Raw genomic sequence first — 18,588 nt, 5'->3', positions numbered from 1 at the left:
CAAAAAGTAGTCAGATGATAGTCATTATACAAAACGAAATCTGGATTTATAGCGAAACAATGATGCGACAAAAATAAAAACGGAAAAATGAAAATTTTTTGTATATTCGCTCAAAACAAGACTCGAGATATAGGCAGTAACGATTTACATTTACTTGTCAGTTTTAATCCTCAATTTACACCAAGATCAAGGAAAGTTTTGAAAATATTTTCAATTTTCGTTCAAAATTATGAATTATGCATGATGAATATGAATCATCTTAATGCAAAAGTGGGTGATGTAAAAAATGAAGTATGATTTACAATGGCAGAGCATTTCAATCACATTTTTTTGTCGATATATCTTTATGTAATCTAATGTAGTTTTTGAAGTTCGAGCTTTATGGATGTACCCAGCATTGTAACTTCATTAATGTATACTTTTTAATTTTTAAATATATGCTTGAAAAGATAGATAGAAGTGAAACGCGAATTTCAATGATAATCCCTCTTTAAGATAAAGATGTTTTTTTAACGATGAATCAGCAAGTTCTAGAAGCTATGGTCGTTTTTTTGTAGAATAATGAAATACAAACAATTTATTTAAAAAAAATACCGAGAATATTCTATTGCTGTATGATATTAGCGAAATTGTGACTTTAGTACACGAAAAGTGAACCGAAAGTGTATACAATTTTTAGAATATTCGCAAATAAACGCTTTTTAATAAATACAATTTGAATATCAACATTTGAAAATGTCGTCAAAACTCTTAAATCCAAGTTTTTTTTTGCATAGTTATTCAGATAAATCAAATTTACCTATTTTTGAAGATTTTTGTGACACACCGAAAATAAGTTCCAATAACGTCCGCATACCACCACAAAATAAAATATTACACGTAAAATATTTCAAATAAAACCAAATCAAGTGACATTCAATATGAAATATCTTTCAAAATGCAAAAATTATAATCAAAAGTGAAAACATTACGACACCAATAATTTTTAGAATATTTTGATGGATTGACATTTCGCGTGATTAAATTTGTAACCTGCTGTGTGTCAAATTTTTGGAAATATATTTTTGAAACGAGAATTTATCACAAATCGCCTTGAATAATTAAGCTTATAGTATTTAATTAATGCTTCGTTATATTTTATAGAAGCGTAATTAGTTCGGTATTATCTATACATTTTATTCCTGAAAATCATTTTTGATTATGTAAATATGTTTGATCAAAACAGAAAGTAGGAATTTAAATTCAATATTTTTGGTTTCATTTATTTGCTAATTGACAACCAATACCGTTGTAATTGATGTTATTTTCAATTTCACATGGAAAACGCTTCGGGTATTTATTTGGGAAATTATATATATATACGTGCACAATGATAGATAAAAATTGTCACTGCCAAACAGAAGCCATAGATGAGTCGTGCCTTAACAGTACGATATATCCATGGAACATACTCAATCGAGTATGAGTTTATTTATTATAATAAATGCATCAGCAAAAAAATATGCTTTTATGCTAATAGTGGTACTGGGAAAAACCGTTGAAAAATGTCTTCCAAAACATTTGACCATTATGGGTTACATTTGTAAAATTCATAATATGATCATTTCTCAACATGCAAAATAGCTTATTAATAGTAAAATATCAATAAAATTACTCATATTATTCATAGTATTTACTTGTATCGTAGCTAAAACACAAATCCTCAGCAGGAAGTTATCGGTAACAATTCTTCCGGGTTAAAGACCGCACAAGCGCTAAGCTAATTTGTCTTCCGGAGTTGTAAACCGGACTCCTGTATATCTACCTCGAATAGGCCAGACTTATCACCCATATAAACACGGCCATTGATAACCTAGTGATACAAACAATGTAAATATAACCGACAAATATCGCCCGCACAGATGTACGCTCAACTAACTTGTATACACAATCTGCTTACATAATAAGCCTTGTCTAGCTCTAATCTACCTCAAGAGTAAACAGTCAATAAACTAAAAGTTAAATTGAAGGACAAGTTGCTTATTTCTAAGAAAAAATGTCAAAAATAACGACACAACAACGCAAAAGACCTTTGTCAATACATACCCTTCAATCTTAATGAGGCAATTAATATTTTGCTCTTATTTTGCGAATTTTACTTGTGAATAATAGATAGTCAAAGACAAAGATAGGTGACAACGCCTCCATGATGGACTTTTTCACCTTTTTGTGACGTCACAATTATGATGCAGGTGTGCGTGATGTAGAAGTGGGATAGCAACGTGTTTGGACGACGCAAATAAAATAAATGATGAATTGCTTGAAGAATGGCAATTAACATCGGACACGCGATTATGAAATGTCATAAACTTGCAGAAAATGAGTGTTCCCTTTGACCCATAAAAAAAGCAAAGAATCATTTTTTGTTCTGCGATATGACTTTATATTTTCTTGGTATTTGATATATACAATCTGTATAAAATCGTACCGGGTTAGTTTATCAATTAATTAAAAAATGAAGGGAATTTATTCCCACACGGAAAAAAGGAGTGAGCACTTCCAAATCACCAGTAATTTGTAGCAATAAAATACAACAAACAGAGCTAAAAAGTGTTGCTTAGGACATAAAATTTACTATTCTGTTGCTAAGGCGCGTCTAAGTAGTAAAACACAAAAATTTTAACCCCTTGACGATGACTAGATTAACTTCGAACTTTTCCTCGCGAAAATATTTTGATATAAAGATAACAGTATCACGAAAATTAGCGTGACGGCATCGCGGTGATAAAAAAGTTTATGGCACACCCTGAAGGCTCTTCTGCACTCGAGCAGCAAAGCTTCAGCAGACGACACAGGTGTGACTCGCTTGCGACTCTCTCGCAGGTGTCGAAGTTCAAATGAACAATGATTAAAGACAATGTAAAATTTGTACGCTCATTTGATTGATGACTGCAACAAAAGCAAAGTGTGAAATGGAGCGAAGAAAAAAAGGAAAGAAATAAAAACTTCACTTCCATGAATGTAATTTTTTCCTTGTAATAACAATAAACTCCAGAATTAAAAGTTTAAATTTTGATCGCAATATTTGCAATAAAAATGAATAGTTAATTTTAACCACATTTTAATTATAATATTATTGCCCAATTTTTAGACATCTAATAATACATAGGTTCCAGAGATAGCAACCTAACTGAAAAATATTTCAATAAGACATTCCAATTTTGATTTGAGTATTGTAAATCCATCTTCACTTGCAACCTTTCTAATGTGACGATATAGAAGTGTAAATTCCCCAAATTTTCGCTGTTTTTTATCCGAAATACTTATACAATTAAAAAATTGGATTGTATCGAATCGTTTCATGTGATAAACAGTCCAATTTTTGATTTATATGAAATACATGTTATTCATACCATCTGCATTCGCACAATTAAAACGTTGTTTGAGAACTCGATAATTGAAATTATCCAAATTATTGCCTTGGAAAATTAATAATACGTTGCGCAACTTTGAAGCGCCGCCATTAATTTGTCGAATTACAATTTGACAGAATTCCAAGCACGTAGCATAACGTTACTCTTATTGTTAAAATCAACAATTCTCATTTGTCTCACGTTGAGAAGTAATGACTCCTTCCTTTTTCATTACGTATGGTTTAACGACCCAAAAACAAATTCCATTGCACGCGTCCAGTCACAGTTTTAAGTATGTTGTTGTAGTTAAACATACGTCACAAAGAAGGTTAACTTGCGAAGTTAATCGGATTTGAAATTGGACAATTGATATTGAAGTATTTGTGACGACATAGTCACGTTTTTGACGACACTACTGCACCCCTATATTCAGGTATATTTTTTAATTTGAATTGACCTAGAAATTTGAGTTTGCAATTTTTTTGTGTTTTTTTCATGGTTTTATGTAAAGTCCATTTTGCAAAAGAACAATCCGGTCATTTCTATTCAGTGCTGTGTTGATCTTCACGCTAACATCCGTATACCGACGTAAAAAGTCAAAATAATTAAACATACTTTAATATGGAAAAACGATTTTTGAACAATTCTTATCAAAACGATATTTATATTATCCATATTTGAACAGCTGTACAGATTTGACAAAAATTACTTCGTAATCGATTCAAATATCTATTTTTTATGAAAAGAAAATTTTCCGTATTTGGTTAACGACAAATAATGATTTTATCATCCGGCGGTAAACTAACACAGCTCTATGTTGACCTGTCTATGTTTTGACGGGGTTTGAGATTTCATTTCTTTCTATGAGGGAACTCAGAGCTTGATTTGACGAAATAAGTTTTGATCGGAAATGGGTAATTCTAGGGTAAATACTGTTCTGGATATCGTCGTTACCATACGGGTATATAAATCACCGCTTAGTCATTTACACAGTATAACATCATTTTTTCTCGAAACAGGGCACTGAATAAGCCACGTTAACACACACTGAAATTTTATATTTGAAAGGATCGGTGTCATTCTGGTTCGAAATAGCCTACCCGATTCATTATACCCTGGAATAGGTTGAGGTGATGGTATTTGAAGCCGAATTTGCAAAGTGAGACTGGAGGCATTCTATTCCGAAGAGGGTAAATTTTAAATGTAACCTGTTACTATAACCTTCATACTAGTTGAATCCATAACAGAAAAACTGAGTTTCATAATAAAAATATGAATAAGAGTGATTGGCGATTGCATTGGTTTTTCGGAAATCGTAAAAGCAATGTTTTTCTGAGAAAGATCGACCATTGCCATCGAGTTATATGCTCATATATGTGCATTGTGACATCATATAGTACAGGAATGAGAAACTAGGCCATTAATCAAGGTGCGAAAACGTGAGCCTAAATAACCGAAAATACGTTAATTGTGTGATTTTTTGCAAAAAAATTGTGTGGATGAATCATTAAAGTACATAAAAGTGCCAAAATGTTTGATTTTTCTGATAATTTAAAAAAAGTTTAGGCAGAAATGTCAAAATTAGTACCAATAATACTACTAATTTATGGGCACCTATGACATGCCCAACACTGCTTATTGATGCAATATTAGTATTTAATGATAACACCTTATCCGAAAACAACATAGTATAGGCGGCGACATAACTGACGAATAGACATCCTTATTTACAAGAAAGTAGGAACATGTCTCACCTACGCAATATTATGATTCACTATGTTACAGATGGGGGCGGGGTCATGGAACCACTCCCCTTTTATCCTAAACATAGAATAAAATTTTTAAACCCGGAAGTTTTATGGCCATTTTACTGTCACTGAAAAAAACGGTAAATTTTTGTCAAAAGGCAGTTTTTTTTAATCAAAATCACATTCATAAACACCAATAAAATAGCATTTCTTACAGTATTTTAACAGTAAAATTTGTTATGTTCCGTGTCAAATAAGACATTGACTATTGCAAAGATTAATACCTTTTTCAAATGAGGTACAAATTCTGATTCCATTTTAATTAAATGCTTCCTATAATTGCAATCCAAGCTTTATGTACGGCCAAAGATATCTACCAACAAATTTGTTTCCGATTTATGTAAATAATTAAGCCGGATATAAATTAAGAATGTTTTGACCCGGAAATATTTTAATATATAATCAAATTTCAAGTAATGGAATTGTCTGAATTCATATAACTGTCTATCTCTGGTATAGAGTTCATTTCAGTTAATTTTTGTGCTTTGCTTCGATAGATGATTTATATTCAATCAAGTATGGTTTGTTGATGGATCGCGCTGTCAAGGTGCGGTCCATCAATGGCACATGCTTGATTAATATCAGAGGGCGCTATAGTGAGACGTATGGAAAACGAAACGAGACAACATATCCATGTATTTTGCATACACATATTAATAGTTATAATTATGGCCATATTGTTAAGAATAACAAAAAAATAATAATTTCAGCTTTAGTTTTCCCCGAAATTAATTCTATTTACGACTCTCTAAACAAAGCTCACCGCCAGCATTTTTTCTCCCTAGCTCGGAATAGCTGATTTGAAATTCTGTTGTAAACTAGCTAAACTCTTTTATATTGGAAAAAATGGCATGGCAACACACATTCGTATTGAGAGATTGGGGCTCCCGAAGTATGCGAACCAAGATGGCGGACATCGGAATGTAATATGTGTACTAGGTTAGGGTTAGGCCATAATTTTAGGTATAAATACTACGGAGGGCTCTTGGCTAGTCTTCGAACTGATAATAGGACTAAAATAGGGAAAATTGGAAAAAAATTATCGCCTGACCCTAACCTGTTACCCATGTTACGTTCCGATGTCCGCCATCTTGGTTCTCATACTTCGGGAGCACCGAAAGATTTGATTATACTAAGAATGTTTACGTCCAAAATCGCTTGTATCGAATTAGAATATAATAATATAGAAATATATAGCATTGCAGCGCAGCCATTTGCTTACATCAAAAGTTGGAATTGGGATGTGTATATGATCACAATTGTCATTTGAATAGTCTCTTCCCTATTTGAATGTCATATAGAAAGTGGGATTGTAGGACTACGACAAATACAATGGCACTGAGATGACCGTGGTTATACATTTAACAAGGTGATAGAAATCTTGTTGCAAGCAAGTTTCAATCGTTGCAATGTTCAATCGTTTAAAATGTTTTCAAACAGTCTATTCAATTTTAACGGATATTACCTAAACTAAGGTAAATTTTAGCTTTACGATACTATGCGGCACATCAATCGCAATCACAATGAATTTCCTTAGACACAAATAGAGTGAGTTTATATTTCCCACGAGATGAGTATTGTGGGATAGTCCCCAAAAATGGGATAGGTAAAATTTGGCCATACATGGTCCAGGGTAAATTCATAGAAACACGTTCGATTTCGGCAAATAAACATTGTGACCAATAGTACGTGTTTAAGTACCTGGATATTGGTTGGGTGTGGTTAGGGGTTTGTGACGACACAAAGGGCCAGGAAGTCTTTATGACACTTTAACAAAACCGATTGAAAATATACGTGACCGGATGTACATCGGACTGGACATCGTGGCCAGTCCGGATGGATTTAATAAGCTATGAATTTTGTAGAAATAACAAATTTTAATGTAAAGAAAATTGTCAATGTAACGGAATTAAAGCGTAATTCACAAACATCCAACCATTTAAACATGTCAAAATTATCCATTTCATATAAGGACCGAGATAAAAATTAAATTAATGACTATTAAAACTAAATAAAATTACTGTCGATGTCTAACAGCAATATCCCTGTCGGAAGTAAGTTCGAATGAAGGATGTAATAACATTTTAAAATAAAGATATTTTTTGGTCCACACATGATCGAGGATTATTGATAATTTGATGACTAATAACTAGACCGATTATGTCTATACAAATAATGACCAAAACGTGTTTTTGTGAAAAGTTAACATAAATATATTAGGGAATATGACGTGACGAGTGATTTGTCAGACAAATAATAGAATTAAGTGTTACATAAATATACAGAGTGCCCATAGTCTCGTCACAATTCTCAAAATTTATCATAAAATCAAATTACAAATTTTTTTTAAATTGTAAAGAGACTTTTACTGTAAACGTAAAACGGTCACAAAAGTTCCTACCAGCTCAAGACAAAGGCCTAATGTACGATAGTATAGCAGGCAGTATATATCACACACATAAAAAAACTGAAATCTTTCTACCATTTCTACTATCTTACTATTTGGAATATCGCGACAAATTTAATATTTATTTTATGAAAAAGGTTAAGTCGGTTATAAGTGGGTTCACTTGTAAAATACAAACTCCAAATCTCTACCCTCTCAAATTAAAAAAAAACACAAAAATTAGATTCTTTTGAATTACGTTATTCACTTTATTATGAGTTGTTGTCGCATCATCACTGCTAATAAAGTTATGTACAAGCAGCATTGATAACATTAGAAGCTGCAATTTGGTGGTGTGACTATATGAAGTAAAATTATAATTCCGAGCTATGAATCCAACAAATTTCAACCCGAGTAAGTGTATAGTATAGAACTGAAAATGGTGTCTGGTAGAGTAGGTTGCATGACAATAAAATACAAAAGTTTGAGACCTACGAATCGCAAAGACAGGTCGTTAATAGATATACGGAATAGCCAATGAGACACTTTATCTTATTTTAGATTCCAAAAAAGCAAGATCCTTCAATTGGCTAGACAGTTTCGAAACAAAAAACGACGTCGCACGTTAAAAAATTTCAGGAATAATGACGCTTGGCAATTTAGCAAATTTTTATTTAAAACAGAGCATTTAAAGACACGATAAAGACAATTAGGCATGCAAGTTTGTACAATGAATAACACAAAGACTAAGTTTGCCAAATTGTGAACCTTTGTGATCAGAACGTACCCGTATAACATAAGGAAGTCGTGCAACCATATTGCGTCTGATGACGCAATAAAGAGCTTAATGGTTCATTCATACAAATTTTAAGTTCTGGAATCCTATTCATTGTTCTGGTTTTTAAACCCAAAGTACTCTCATACATAAACATAGATGATTCATGTGTAATAATATTTGTATACATTTTATATAGTAGATGTGAAAAATATTAAAAAAGAAGTGGCACAACTTTTTATCAAGGGAAATAATTATATTGTAATAATGCAGAAACTACTAAAAGTTGAAACTTTTAAAATTTGGATGAAAATGAAGTTATTTTGTTTGATTAATACAATTTTTGCCCTAATTTGTCTCAATAATTTATAAAACTAGGATTGGCATTCAAACTGTGGTCTTGACATTACATGGATTTATCTTTCGAAATTTTAGTTTTTGCAGACGACATTTAGACAATGGACGATGAGTAATGAGTTACCCTATTATGACGCAATAGGAAATATATGATCTTTATTATGTTTTTCGCTAAGAAAAAAAACTGGAGTTCACTGAAGTTTGGCTTCACAATGTGTAAATATGCTAGGAGGAATTATAGAAATACGGCCCCAACTGGCATTTTATTCTTCTCCAAAGGGTAAGCGGGTTATTGTGCTGCCCCATGGAGTATATTTGCAACGAGTGGAAGTGCATATACTCATTAACTAATATTTTGTTAAATACTACAATCTTATACTTTTAATTAAAGATACAACAATACTGTACTCGTTGACTTATGCCTGTAAAAATCCAAACCAGGCTTACTAATACCAGTTCACAAATATAATGTGTTTTGTGTAGTATTTACAACAATGTTCCGCGTTTTTAAAATTCAAGTTACATTAGTCATTGTATTTTCAAAAAAACTGTTAAAATGATATGCGTCAAAATATACCGCGGAAAACATCGGATTACCGAAAACCGTAAAACAACGGTAATAAAACTCGGTACCGGCGTCAGACTTCTACATACATTGTACTTTTCAACTTAGACACTGTCTGTATGTCATAAATTTTAATCTATCCAGCGACTTATTTTAGATTCGTGAAACATGGGCGGTTTGTAATTTAACATTTTGAGACATAGATTAACTTCGAGCCATGCTTGATCGATTTTAAATTCAATTTGCTAGCGAATGTGTATTTAATTGTTTCCGTGTTATCAAAGTAAACACTACATTCCTTTGTTGTGGATCCGTCAAATAACATTTCAATTATTTCCTGATGATGACGTAACTAGGCTCTGACGTCATTGACACCTAAGTGTATTCTATAAAGAAGGATGTTGACTTACCTGTCCTTGTATATCGACGTCAACAGCACCCTTTACAATGATGTACCACGAACGTCCTTCGTCGCCTTGACTGAACACTAAACACAAAAACAATAATAATAGTCTAAAATCTGTTAAAATATTAGGTAAAAAGTTGCATGGTCGAGCATGTGCCTTAGATAGTGCATACTTGGCAGAAAGTAATTGTGCAATAATTTGGTCCGGGTTAGTACTATGTCGATTTCGTCATTATTTACTTCCAATCAACCTAACCGCAAAACTTGATATATCATTAAAAGCACGAATCCTATCTTGTATTTTTCTGAATTTTTTGTGTAATAATAAACAATATTGGTGGATTAAAAGAAATCAGTCGGGGAATCGATTTTTTGACTTATTACTAGAGATGGGTCTTTGTTATGCCATGTATATGGTTCAGATGATAAAATTTAGGGCTCTCGATCACAACCTAGCGGAAATTGTACTTACGTGTTTTGCCGCGATTTCTGTGGAATTCAAATTTGAGAACGCCAGCAAGCTCTCTTTTTACCTGCAAAAGAAAACAGAATTAGACAAATGGACAATTATGTCACAGATACAGCTGTACGTGACCGGAAATTCTCCCCGGTAATAGAAACGAGGTTTCCACATGGTAGTACATTAGTCAGTTTGCCAAATGTAGATATTAACTGCATAAAATTCAAGCACGCCCATCGTCAAATGGCCACATCACGGTAGATTATACATAGAGATCGTACAATAGAGAATAAATTCTCACAAAAGGAAAATGACGTCAAAAAATTCAGACGTCACCATATTGGACACATATTTTAAAATTATCGTATATGTGACTATGTGTTCCTTATTATAAATGAAGGATTTTGAGAGTGATAATTTACATACTCGTATATTGAGTTGAGTGAGTTAACGCTTATCCCATTAAATATTGAAAACGAGAATATCGATCGGAGACCGAAGACTTATCGATCGAAAGTGCGGTTTCGATTTACGACTCAATAGTGACACCGCGTGTCCGATCACTAATTAAATAATAACTCGCTAATTATACGACATAATTCATCCAAAATCAATAGGCTTCTGGTTCGAGATATGATGAATGCACATGCAAAATTTGGAGCAGATTCGCTCTCTTGAGATATCGCGTTCATCTAACAGACAAACAAACAGACAAACAGACAGACAGACAAATACCTATCAACATACTTACCGATCTTAAGATCGATAAGTAATAATACAACTACTATACTCACGGAGTCACTGAGATGTGCTAATGCCTTGATGTGCAAAATTTCTTCATATATCATCATCAGTTCTTCTGCCGTTCTGTCTTCTGGCCTAAAAATGTACAGGGTTAACACATAGTTATCCGACCAAACATGGACAGAACTATGCATACATAAGCAAACCTACTTTTGTCACGACACAGACTGATTACATTTCTTTTTTCAATCAATTCAAAACCAAAATGTTGGAGATTTCATTGCATTATAGCAGTGGGAATTCTACTAGCAAGGGAGACGAATTTTTACTTTCAGATTATATGCAAGGGAATTGCAACTTCTAAACGTCGAGAGACAAAATTTATAAAAAGGATGGTAAAGTTTAAAATTTTGTTATATAGGACAAAACTGTAGTATGTGGTGTTTTAGACCATGTATAACACTAACTAAACGAGGAATACTTTTAGGGCAATTCCAAAAAAATTCTAGAGCGCAAATGAAAAGAATTTTAAGATGGATACACCCAAACTCAAATCTAATATTTAACAAAATGTACTATTTAAACTCACTAAAAAAATTTTGGCTCGTTCAAAAATTGAACTCGAAGGTGTATTGGAAAGTAGTACGTGGGTATCGATTATTTCGCTTGGGCTGTAATCACACCAAGTTTATATATCATTCGATGTGACAACATTCATTATTTATTAATGAAATTTTTTCAATCGATATACTTTAAAAATCCTATTAGTATAGGATTTGTGGTTATTTTTTGGTATTTGGAATTTGAAAAATTTTCAAGTGTTTGAAAATATTCGAATTGGCTCTGCTTTCAGATGGAACACCTCAAACGTATTAGTTTCTATACACACATACAATTTATTAATTTTCAAGTTATTTTCAATTCAAAGTGTTTTAATTGCGGACCTGGAAAGTCAGCCCATTGTACATACAACTATCATACTTACAGCTTTCGAAGCACCATTCTAAACATGGCATCAGGTGCGACATTCTGAAGATGAGAAAGCACTTCCTTCAATTCTAGTTCATCAACAGATGAAGGTACCCAGTGTTCTGTGTCGTTATGTCGCCTTGGTGGTCGGGGGGCCGGGTCATCATTCTGATAATAAGTATGAAAATATTGAAAATATTACAAGAAATATTAATCATTTAAAATATAACATCATATTATGTTAGGAAATTACGATATTTATATGTATAAATGACATGATAGACTTATTACTCCAAGAATTTTGGAAACTTTGAATCATTATTAATATTGCATTGTAGTCGCATAAAAAAAGTTATAATATCATTTTTTTTTCAATTTTGCTCAGCGCAAGGCCCTGCATAATCAGCCCTTCATTACGTATAGTTATGATTATTGACAGAAGAGAAATATTTCAGTATTATGCAGCTTTGTAAGGCATTGCCCTTATTCATTTAGCATAAGAATTTGCACAAGAATATGTTATTACATACGGCTATTGGGTTTAGATCCAGCAGGGTCAAGGATGTTTCCTCTTTTAGGTTGATGTTTGGCCCATTATTCATTGATAACCAATTTGTAAATGAAGACCCAATTATAGTTATATAAAAAGATAGTTAGGAATAAGAACGTGGTCGCAGTGTTTTAGATGGAGAATCGTTAAATTGATGATTTCAAGTATATCTATCTCAAATGAAAATATTGATAATTGTGCCATCTGTTCATATATATTTGCCGGGGTTTTGAATATTAGTCTTTTATAAAAGCCTCTGTTTCTGTTGCATCGCGTGGGTGGGTTTCTGTATCACCTTCACTGAATAAATTTGACTCTGCGGTCTACGCTAATTAATTATTTACTAGAATATATTAAAAAGTATACATTATATTTACCTGAATTTCAGTATCATTTGTTTCGGTGCTAGTTGTCGAATTGAAATCACTGCTTATCGTTGAGGAAGAGAAAGTGCTTTCTGTCGATACAGGGCGACCATTAACCTTTGAACTCTCGCCAGCTTTTGAAACAGCTTCATGGAATTGGTACAAAAGATACGTGTCTTGGAAATGATGTTCTCTTCGTACTGAAACGAACATGATGTGGACTATTAGGAATTATGTAAAACTGAATGTGGAAAAATGTCCGTGCAGATAATTTTGTTTTTGTCAAAATGTATGCTCGAAGCAGTATATTAAAATGCAGTGTTAATTTCTCAGCAAATATCTCTAATTGAGGCAAAATAAATTGAAAAGCCTATTTTGTGTCCAAATTTCGTAATTCCTAAAATCGTAGTAGTTTTCTACATTCAAATGAATCATTATACCGGGGCTCTTTTTGGGCAAAATTGAATTAAACGCATTTATATTGTTCTACTCAAACCATAAACTCGTCCATCCGCGCATACTTGGAGAAAATATTAGGAAAGCCATGTAATAAATATGTCTTGCAACATTGCGGATTGCCAACTTTAAACACATAAAGAAGTGTTAGACTGTTAGCATGGAAGTGCCAAATATACATAATAAGATATGGTCACGTTGGATCACACAGAAGCATGAGAAAATGGCGATTTATGGTCTGTCCAATTTTGACGCAAAAAGTGACGAATGAGGTGCAACGTGACGCAACGTGTATCTTAGCGATTGTTTGCCAACTCAGTATTAGCGTGTACTTACAAATTCGGACTTTGACGCAAGTTACCAGGATAGGAGGGACGTATATTTCCGGAACGGTTGGGATAATAGTGGACGAGTCGGTAAAAGTAAACTTTGGTATTCGTAACGGGAATATCACCGGCATAGATCGACGACGCAAACGTTTTTTCTTCTCGTTAGCAGACGATATTAAATCCTTCCACATTCTACTCTCCTTCCAAAAATATGCGGCTTCGGAGAGATTCATTGGAGTATTCCAAGTGTTATTCAACCATGTTGTCATTTATTTGAATAAAGTTTATTATCTAAAATTTAACCCAACTTGACAATCAAAAGATATTCATTTACACTTTGCAGACACTTTCAGGGCTTTTCATACCGACAAGAAACATTAATGCAATGCAAGTAAGGCAAAATCTAGATAAATTCAGAGCCCGCAAAATGCGGAAATCGGGCATAACAAACTGAGCTTTCCGTCAAAAGATCCCTCTCTCTCTTTCTATGTAACTGCATGTCGTCAATTTCTCGATTTTGAATTCGAAATCTGTCTTAATAAATGAATCGACATTGAGAGTTTACTATAATATGTACTATTCTGTTGTAAATAACCCCATTTTACTCAGCTTGTCAAACCTAGTATTAATAAATCTATAAAAGACCTAGTTTTCAAGTCAAGTAATACACGCATCCAAAATATCTATCCTGCTGTTGGTTTTGCATTTCTGGGTTCCACACAAAGTCCCATTAAATAAATTATTACATCATTCCAAAGTACACAAAAAGTTAGATTATATTATTAAATTATTGACGTCAAGCTAAGAAAAGATAGATCCATCTCGCTCTTGGGATAATAGAACTACGATATATAGCCATGTACAATACACAAGTGACTTGAATAAAACATAGATATGGATTCCTTGAAGTTGGAACTTGGGGTTGAATCGAACTTTTCATAATCATTTTATGAAAGTCATCAATCAGCTTTACAAATCCAAGTGAGCGCAATTACTAATATATAATATTTCTACATTCGACACTTCTGCTATCTGTGAATGTCTTATTGCTTCAATCATAAAATCATGCATATATCTCCAAATTTTCTATTCTTTCGTGACATATTAAAATTATCTTACATTCACTCTCTGTACATCTACGATGCTACAGCTTAACAACACAACAATGCTATCTCATTTTTTGTCCTTGATCTATCTGTTTGAGTTGCACAAACAATGCAATGAGATGCTGGCTCTGACAAGTTTGTTAATTATGAACACAATGTCCTGGTGTTAATTGCGCATTGTCTACAAAGAATTGTTGATCTTGTCGACTAATCTAACTTCACTGCAAACCGAGTTCGAGATGCACGATATGTGCACGCTTATTCGGTGTGATCATGCTATAATTTTAAGCCTAGATAATGCCTGGCCGGATGAACTAAATATTTTTATCAATAGGTAAATAGTGGGTAAGCGCGCATACAACCACTTCAAACTATTATTGGTGTTATGTAATTTCTAATTTAAAAAATGATTGTGTATCAGTTACTTGGTAAGCAACTAGAATACTAGTTTCATGAGAACTAGAGAACATGGAGGAATTGAAAGAACAAGTTTATCTCCAGATTTTTAATCATAAAAATGATATCTTAAACCGTTCAAAAACTTTCACGCACTTTTTTAGACAATTGACACATTTTCTTGCATTTGTAAGCAAGCATGTTATTAAATATTTTGAATATTTTTAGAGCACCATCGTCACCTACCACCGATGGATGAGCAGAGCATCTCAGATGAGCAGAATCGTCTGCTTATGCTGTGATCTAATTCCCTTTCTACGGACGCATTATTCGTTGCGTAAACTGAAAGTTTTGCATTTTTATGATTTGCTATTTAAGACTCACTGCTACTTGGCTCTGCTGCATATCATTGAATATTAAGCTATTGTTCAACAAAACACTCTTCACACAAACCATACTGCTTATGCCCTGAACCTTTATATCTATAGGAAGATTCGATTATTCACCTTCTGTTATCGTAAAGCGAAGAAAAAACTGGGCTAGAGAAGTAGATTTTCATACTTTAGTAGAACGCTCAATACTGATAATACAAAAAGTCAAAAAATTAACAACCGTTCTCCAAAAAAAAAACGGCTCACAGACATCTTTCACTAACCACGGTGGGTTAATAGATAAGGATAGTGACACTTCAACTCACTTAATTATATCCTCAAAGACGCTGAAAATGTGCTTCAAATACTATCAAATGCAAGTAATTTACCTCATTTTTACTATTTTGTACATTTGCAGAAAACCTTTCGACAATCAATAGTTATCTTGTTAAATCTGACATCCGTTAAAATAAAAATGAGTAATAGTAAAATACTGATATTCTGCAATAATCATTCGGAGTTCATAGTCCAATATTGATCCAATTGGTCCAATACCATTGCTATTCAGATAAACCTACACAATGCGTTGAGTGTAATTCAAGGATAGCTTCAATGCCATGAAATGCAATTAAAGAATCTTTGCCTAAATTAGATCCCTATAAAAACTGCCAGATGCTTAGATCGTTTTTTATTATTTTATTTTATGTATCCGCCAGTATTTTCATTCAACTTATCTATTTCTGAAAAACTACAATCTCGTCTGTTTATAAACATACTACACTGTTCGATTACTCATCCACTGATTTCTATTCTAGTAAGTAAACCCGCATAAATGACGTTTCGAAGTCCAAGTGCATGCGATTTCTGCTTGGTCAAGGGTTTTGACAAAATTGTCGACGATGGCAATTTCAGGCTGCAAGGTTGTCAACAAAGCGAGAGAATTAAATTGGGAAACGAGAGAACTTGAAAAGAGACAATGAATATTTCCGCTTCGGAAATCAGGTGCCCAAGTCGCTCAATTCACCAAATTGAATTGTTTGCACTTGTTCCAGGGAGAAGCAGTTTATGACGTTAAAGGGAAATTCCCTCAACAATTTTTCATCCAAATATGTTGAAAATGACGAAGTTTCGGAGATGCAATATTAAATTTTATTTTAGTTTAAATCGTAACAATGTCGCAGACGGATAATCAAAATCCAAATACCCGGAATAAAAATTATTTACATTAGTTTGGAATCCTTAGATGATAAGAAAGCAATTCATTAAGAATCGTATCAAATTCTATGATAAATGAGTCAATGATGATGAAAATCGTTCGAATATCGATCGAATAAGGAAGAATTGTCATTTCCGATTTCATGATTAAATTAACAGTCAAAACATGTTCTACTGTGCGTTCTGTTCGTTCAGCTTCTCTCCTATGCATGTCAACCAACGCGACGTAATTAGCGTGGTGGCGCGACATTTTTGGCTTCACTTTACAAATAAAATGTCAGATTTGTGCCGCGGAAATTCGCGCCGCACCGGATAATCCGGTGATAATCCTTAGAAGTTGCCGGTTTTATTGTTCATTGACGGGTATTGTGAAGACTAACGTATAATATTGTTTGGGTGAATGATCACATATTAACCGATGCAACCCTGCAATGCTCGGAAAATAGGCATAACTTAACTTCGTCATGAATTCTAGTGCGGTGTGATTTGCAAATGAATTCCCTTTTAATTTGATATATATGGTGAGAATGGAAAACTTTAAATGGTTAAGGCGCTTAATTGTAACTACTATTTTACAGAGGCACTTTTAATCTCAGAGCTGGACTAATACGACTGGTGGTTGGGATGTAGCCGCAAGACAACCAGAAAAATAAGCTCACTAATGCCAACAACGACAGACTAATTTTAGTGTTTGTTGAAATCAGTGTGTCTATTGTGACAAAACACCCTTTGTATTTTTTATACCATATGTGCGTGTATGCATTTATCAAACTTTATTATTGAGTTGGTTGCTGTACGTTGAATGTTATGAAATGAAGGCAATCGACCCCAGTCTTGTCTCAGCCCGACTGGAAACTTTTTTGTATGAGAAGCTCTTACCATGAAATATCGCTCCTTCTTCTAGTAGAGCTTGTAACATCCCGCACGCATCTTTACGCTTTTCCTGCGTAGTTGATGGCGAAAGATCGGAATCGTGAGCACTAGATGATGTAGCTGAATACGTCACTAACCACGTGACAAGGTCTTGTCCAAAAATGCTATTTGGATACGATCGAACCTCTTGGTCTCGGGCTGTAGATTCTGTACAAAAATGGAATACGTAATGACAGAGAAAAGTTGCAACGACTCATTTCGGGATGGTAAATCAAGTGAAGTGATCACATTAAAAGCGATAATAAAGTATATTTTTAGGAGAATCGGATCAAAGTGAGAACACGTGCACCAACTCGTAAAGACAAAAGACTAAGCTCTGAGCAAAGCTGTGGTAGACTACTCAAATGCTAAAAGCTGCTGAAACTATATATATATTTATGATGGTGTATAACGTGCCAAACCAATGCCGATTGGCGCGAGTAAATACGATAATACAAAATATAGTGGAACACTCAAGCAATACAAACAATGGGTCATGATTTGCACCCCCCCCTCCCCCCCATTAAAGCAGGGGGTAGCTATTGAAACATTTAGAAAAGCTTCTTTGTTATAAGGTGTATCTTATAAAACTAAGACCTAGGTTTGCTAACCACAAACATGGTCGATGTTGTAGCATGCGACGTAAACACAATAGCTACAAATTCGAAATCACTAGGCTAACAGCAGGCAAACTACTTATAGCGGTTAAAAACCACCCACTAAAGCTAAATATTTAATTCAGTTTTGTTCCATATACGGGAAATAATGATGTCATCTATTTACCGTATGATCCATATCCATCTCGTTCATCTTCTGCGTTGTGTGTACAAAACAAGTCTGGTCTAATCGCCACTAGGTGTCGATGAAGTACCTTGGCTGACGACAGAATTTTAGGCGAAGGCTCCTGTGAAACGAAACACATATTACAATAAGAAATTTCGGTATAGTAATGATATATATGTGTAATAATCAAGACGGATAGCGAAAGAGTACAAGTAGTTAATAACCAGGCTTCATCACCAAATG

At 33.6% G+C, this 18,588-nt stretch overlaps 1 protein-coding gene across 1 annotated transcript in view; it reads right to left on the bottom strand.

Annotated features, from left to right (window-relative positions):
• LOC120338473 (uncharacterized) overlaps nucleotides 1-18,588 on the bottom strand; it is a 57,350-nt gene that overhangs the window by 21,443 nt on the left and 17,319 nt on the right. The window contains exons 4-10 of the mRNA XM_039406492.2: nucleotides 18,346-18,466; nucleotides 17,530-17,730; nucleotides 12,790-12,977; nucleotides 11,879-12,030; nucleotides 10,944-11,028; nucleotides 10,162-10,222; nucleotides 9,694-9,770 (exon numbers count right to left, since the gene is read on the bottom strand). Of these exons, the coding sequence (XP_039262426.2) occupies nucleotides 9,694-9,770; nucleotides 10,162-10,222; nucleotides 10,944-11,028; nucleotides 11,879-12,030; nucleotides 12,790-12,977; nucleotides 17,530-17,730; nucleotides 18,346-18,466 (885 nt within the window). The remainder of the gene's footprint in view (nucleotides 1-9,693; nucleotides 9,771-10,161; nucleotides 10,223-10,943; nucleotides 11,029-11,878; nucleotides 12,031-12,789; nucleotides 12,978-17,529; nucleotides 17,731-18,345; nucleotides 18,467-18,588) is intronic.

This window comes from Styela clava, chromosome 1, assembly GCF_964204865.1.
Source record: "Styela clava chromosome 1, kaStyClav1.hap1.2, whole genome shotgun sequence".
Classification (NCBI taxonomy): domain Eukaryota; kingdom Metazoa; phylum Chordata; class Ascidiacea; order Stolidobranchia; family Styelidae; genus Styela; species Styela clava.
The sequence above is the reverse complement of the archived record's forward strand: the minus strand, read 5'-3'. Positions and strand labels throughout refer to the sequence as shown.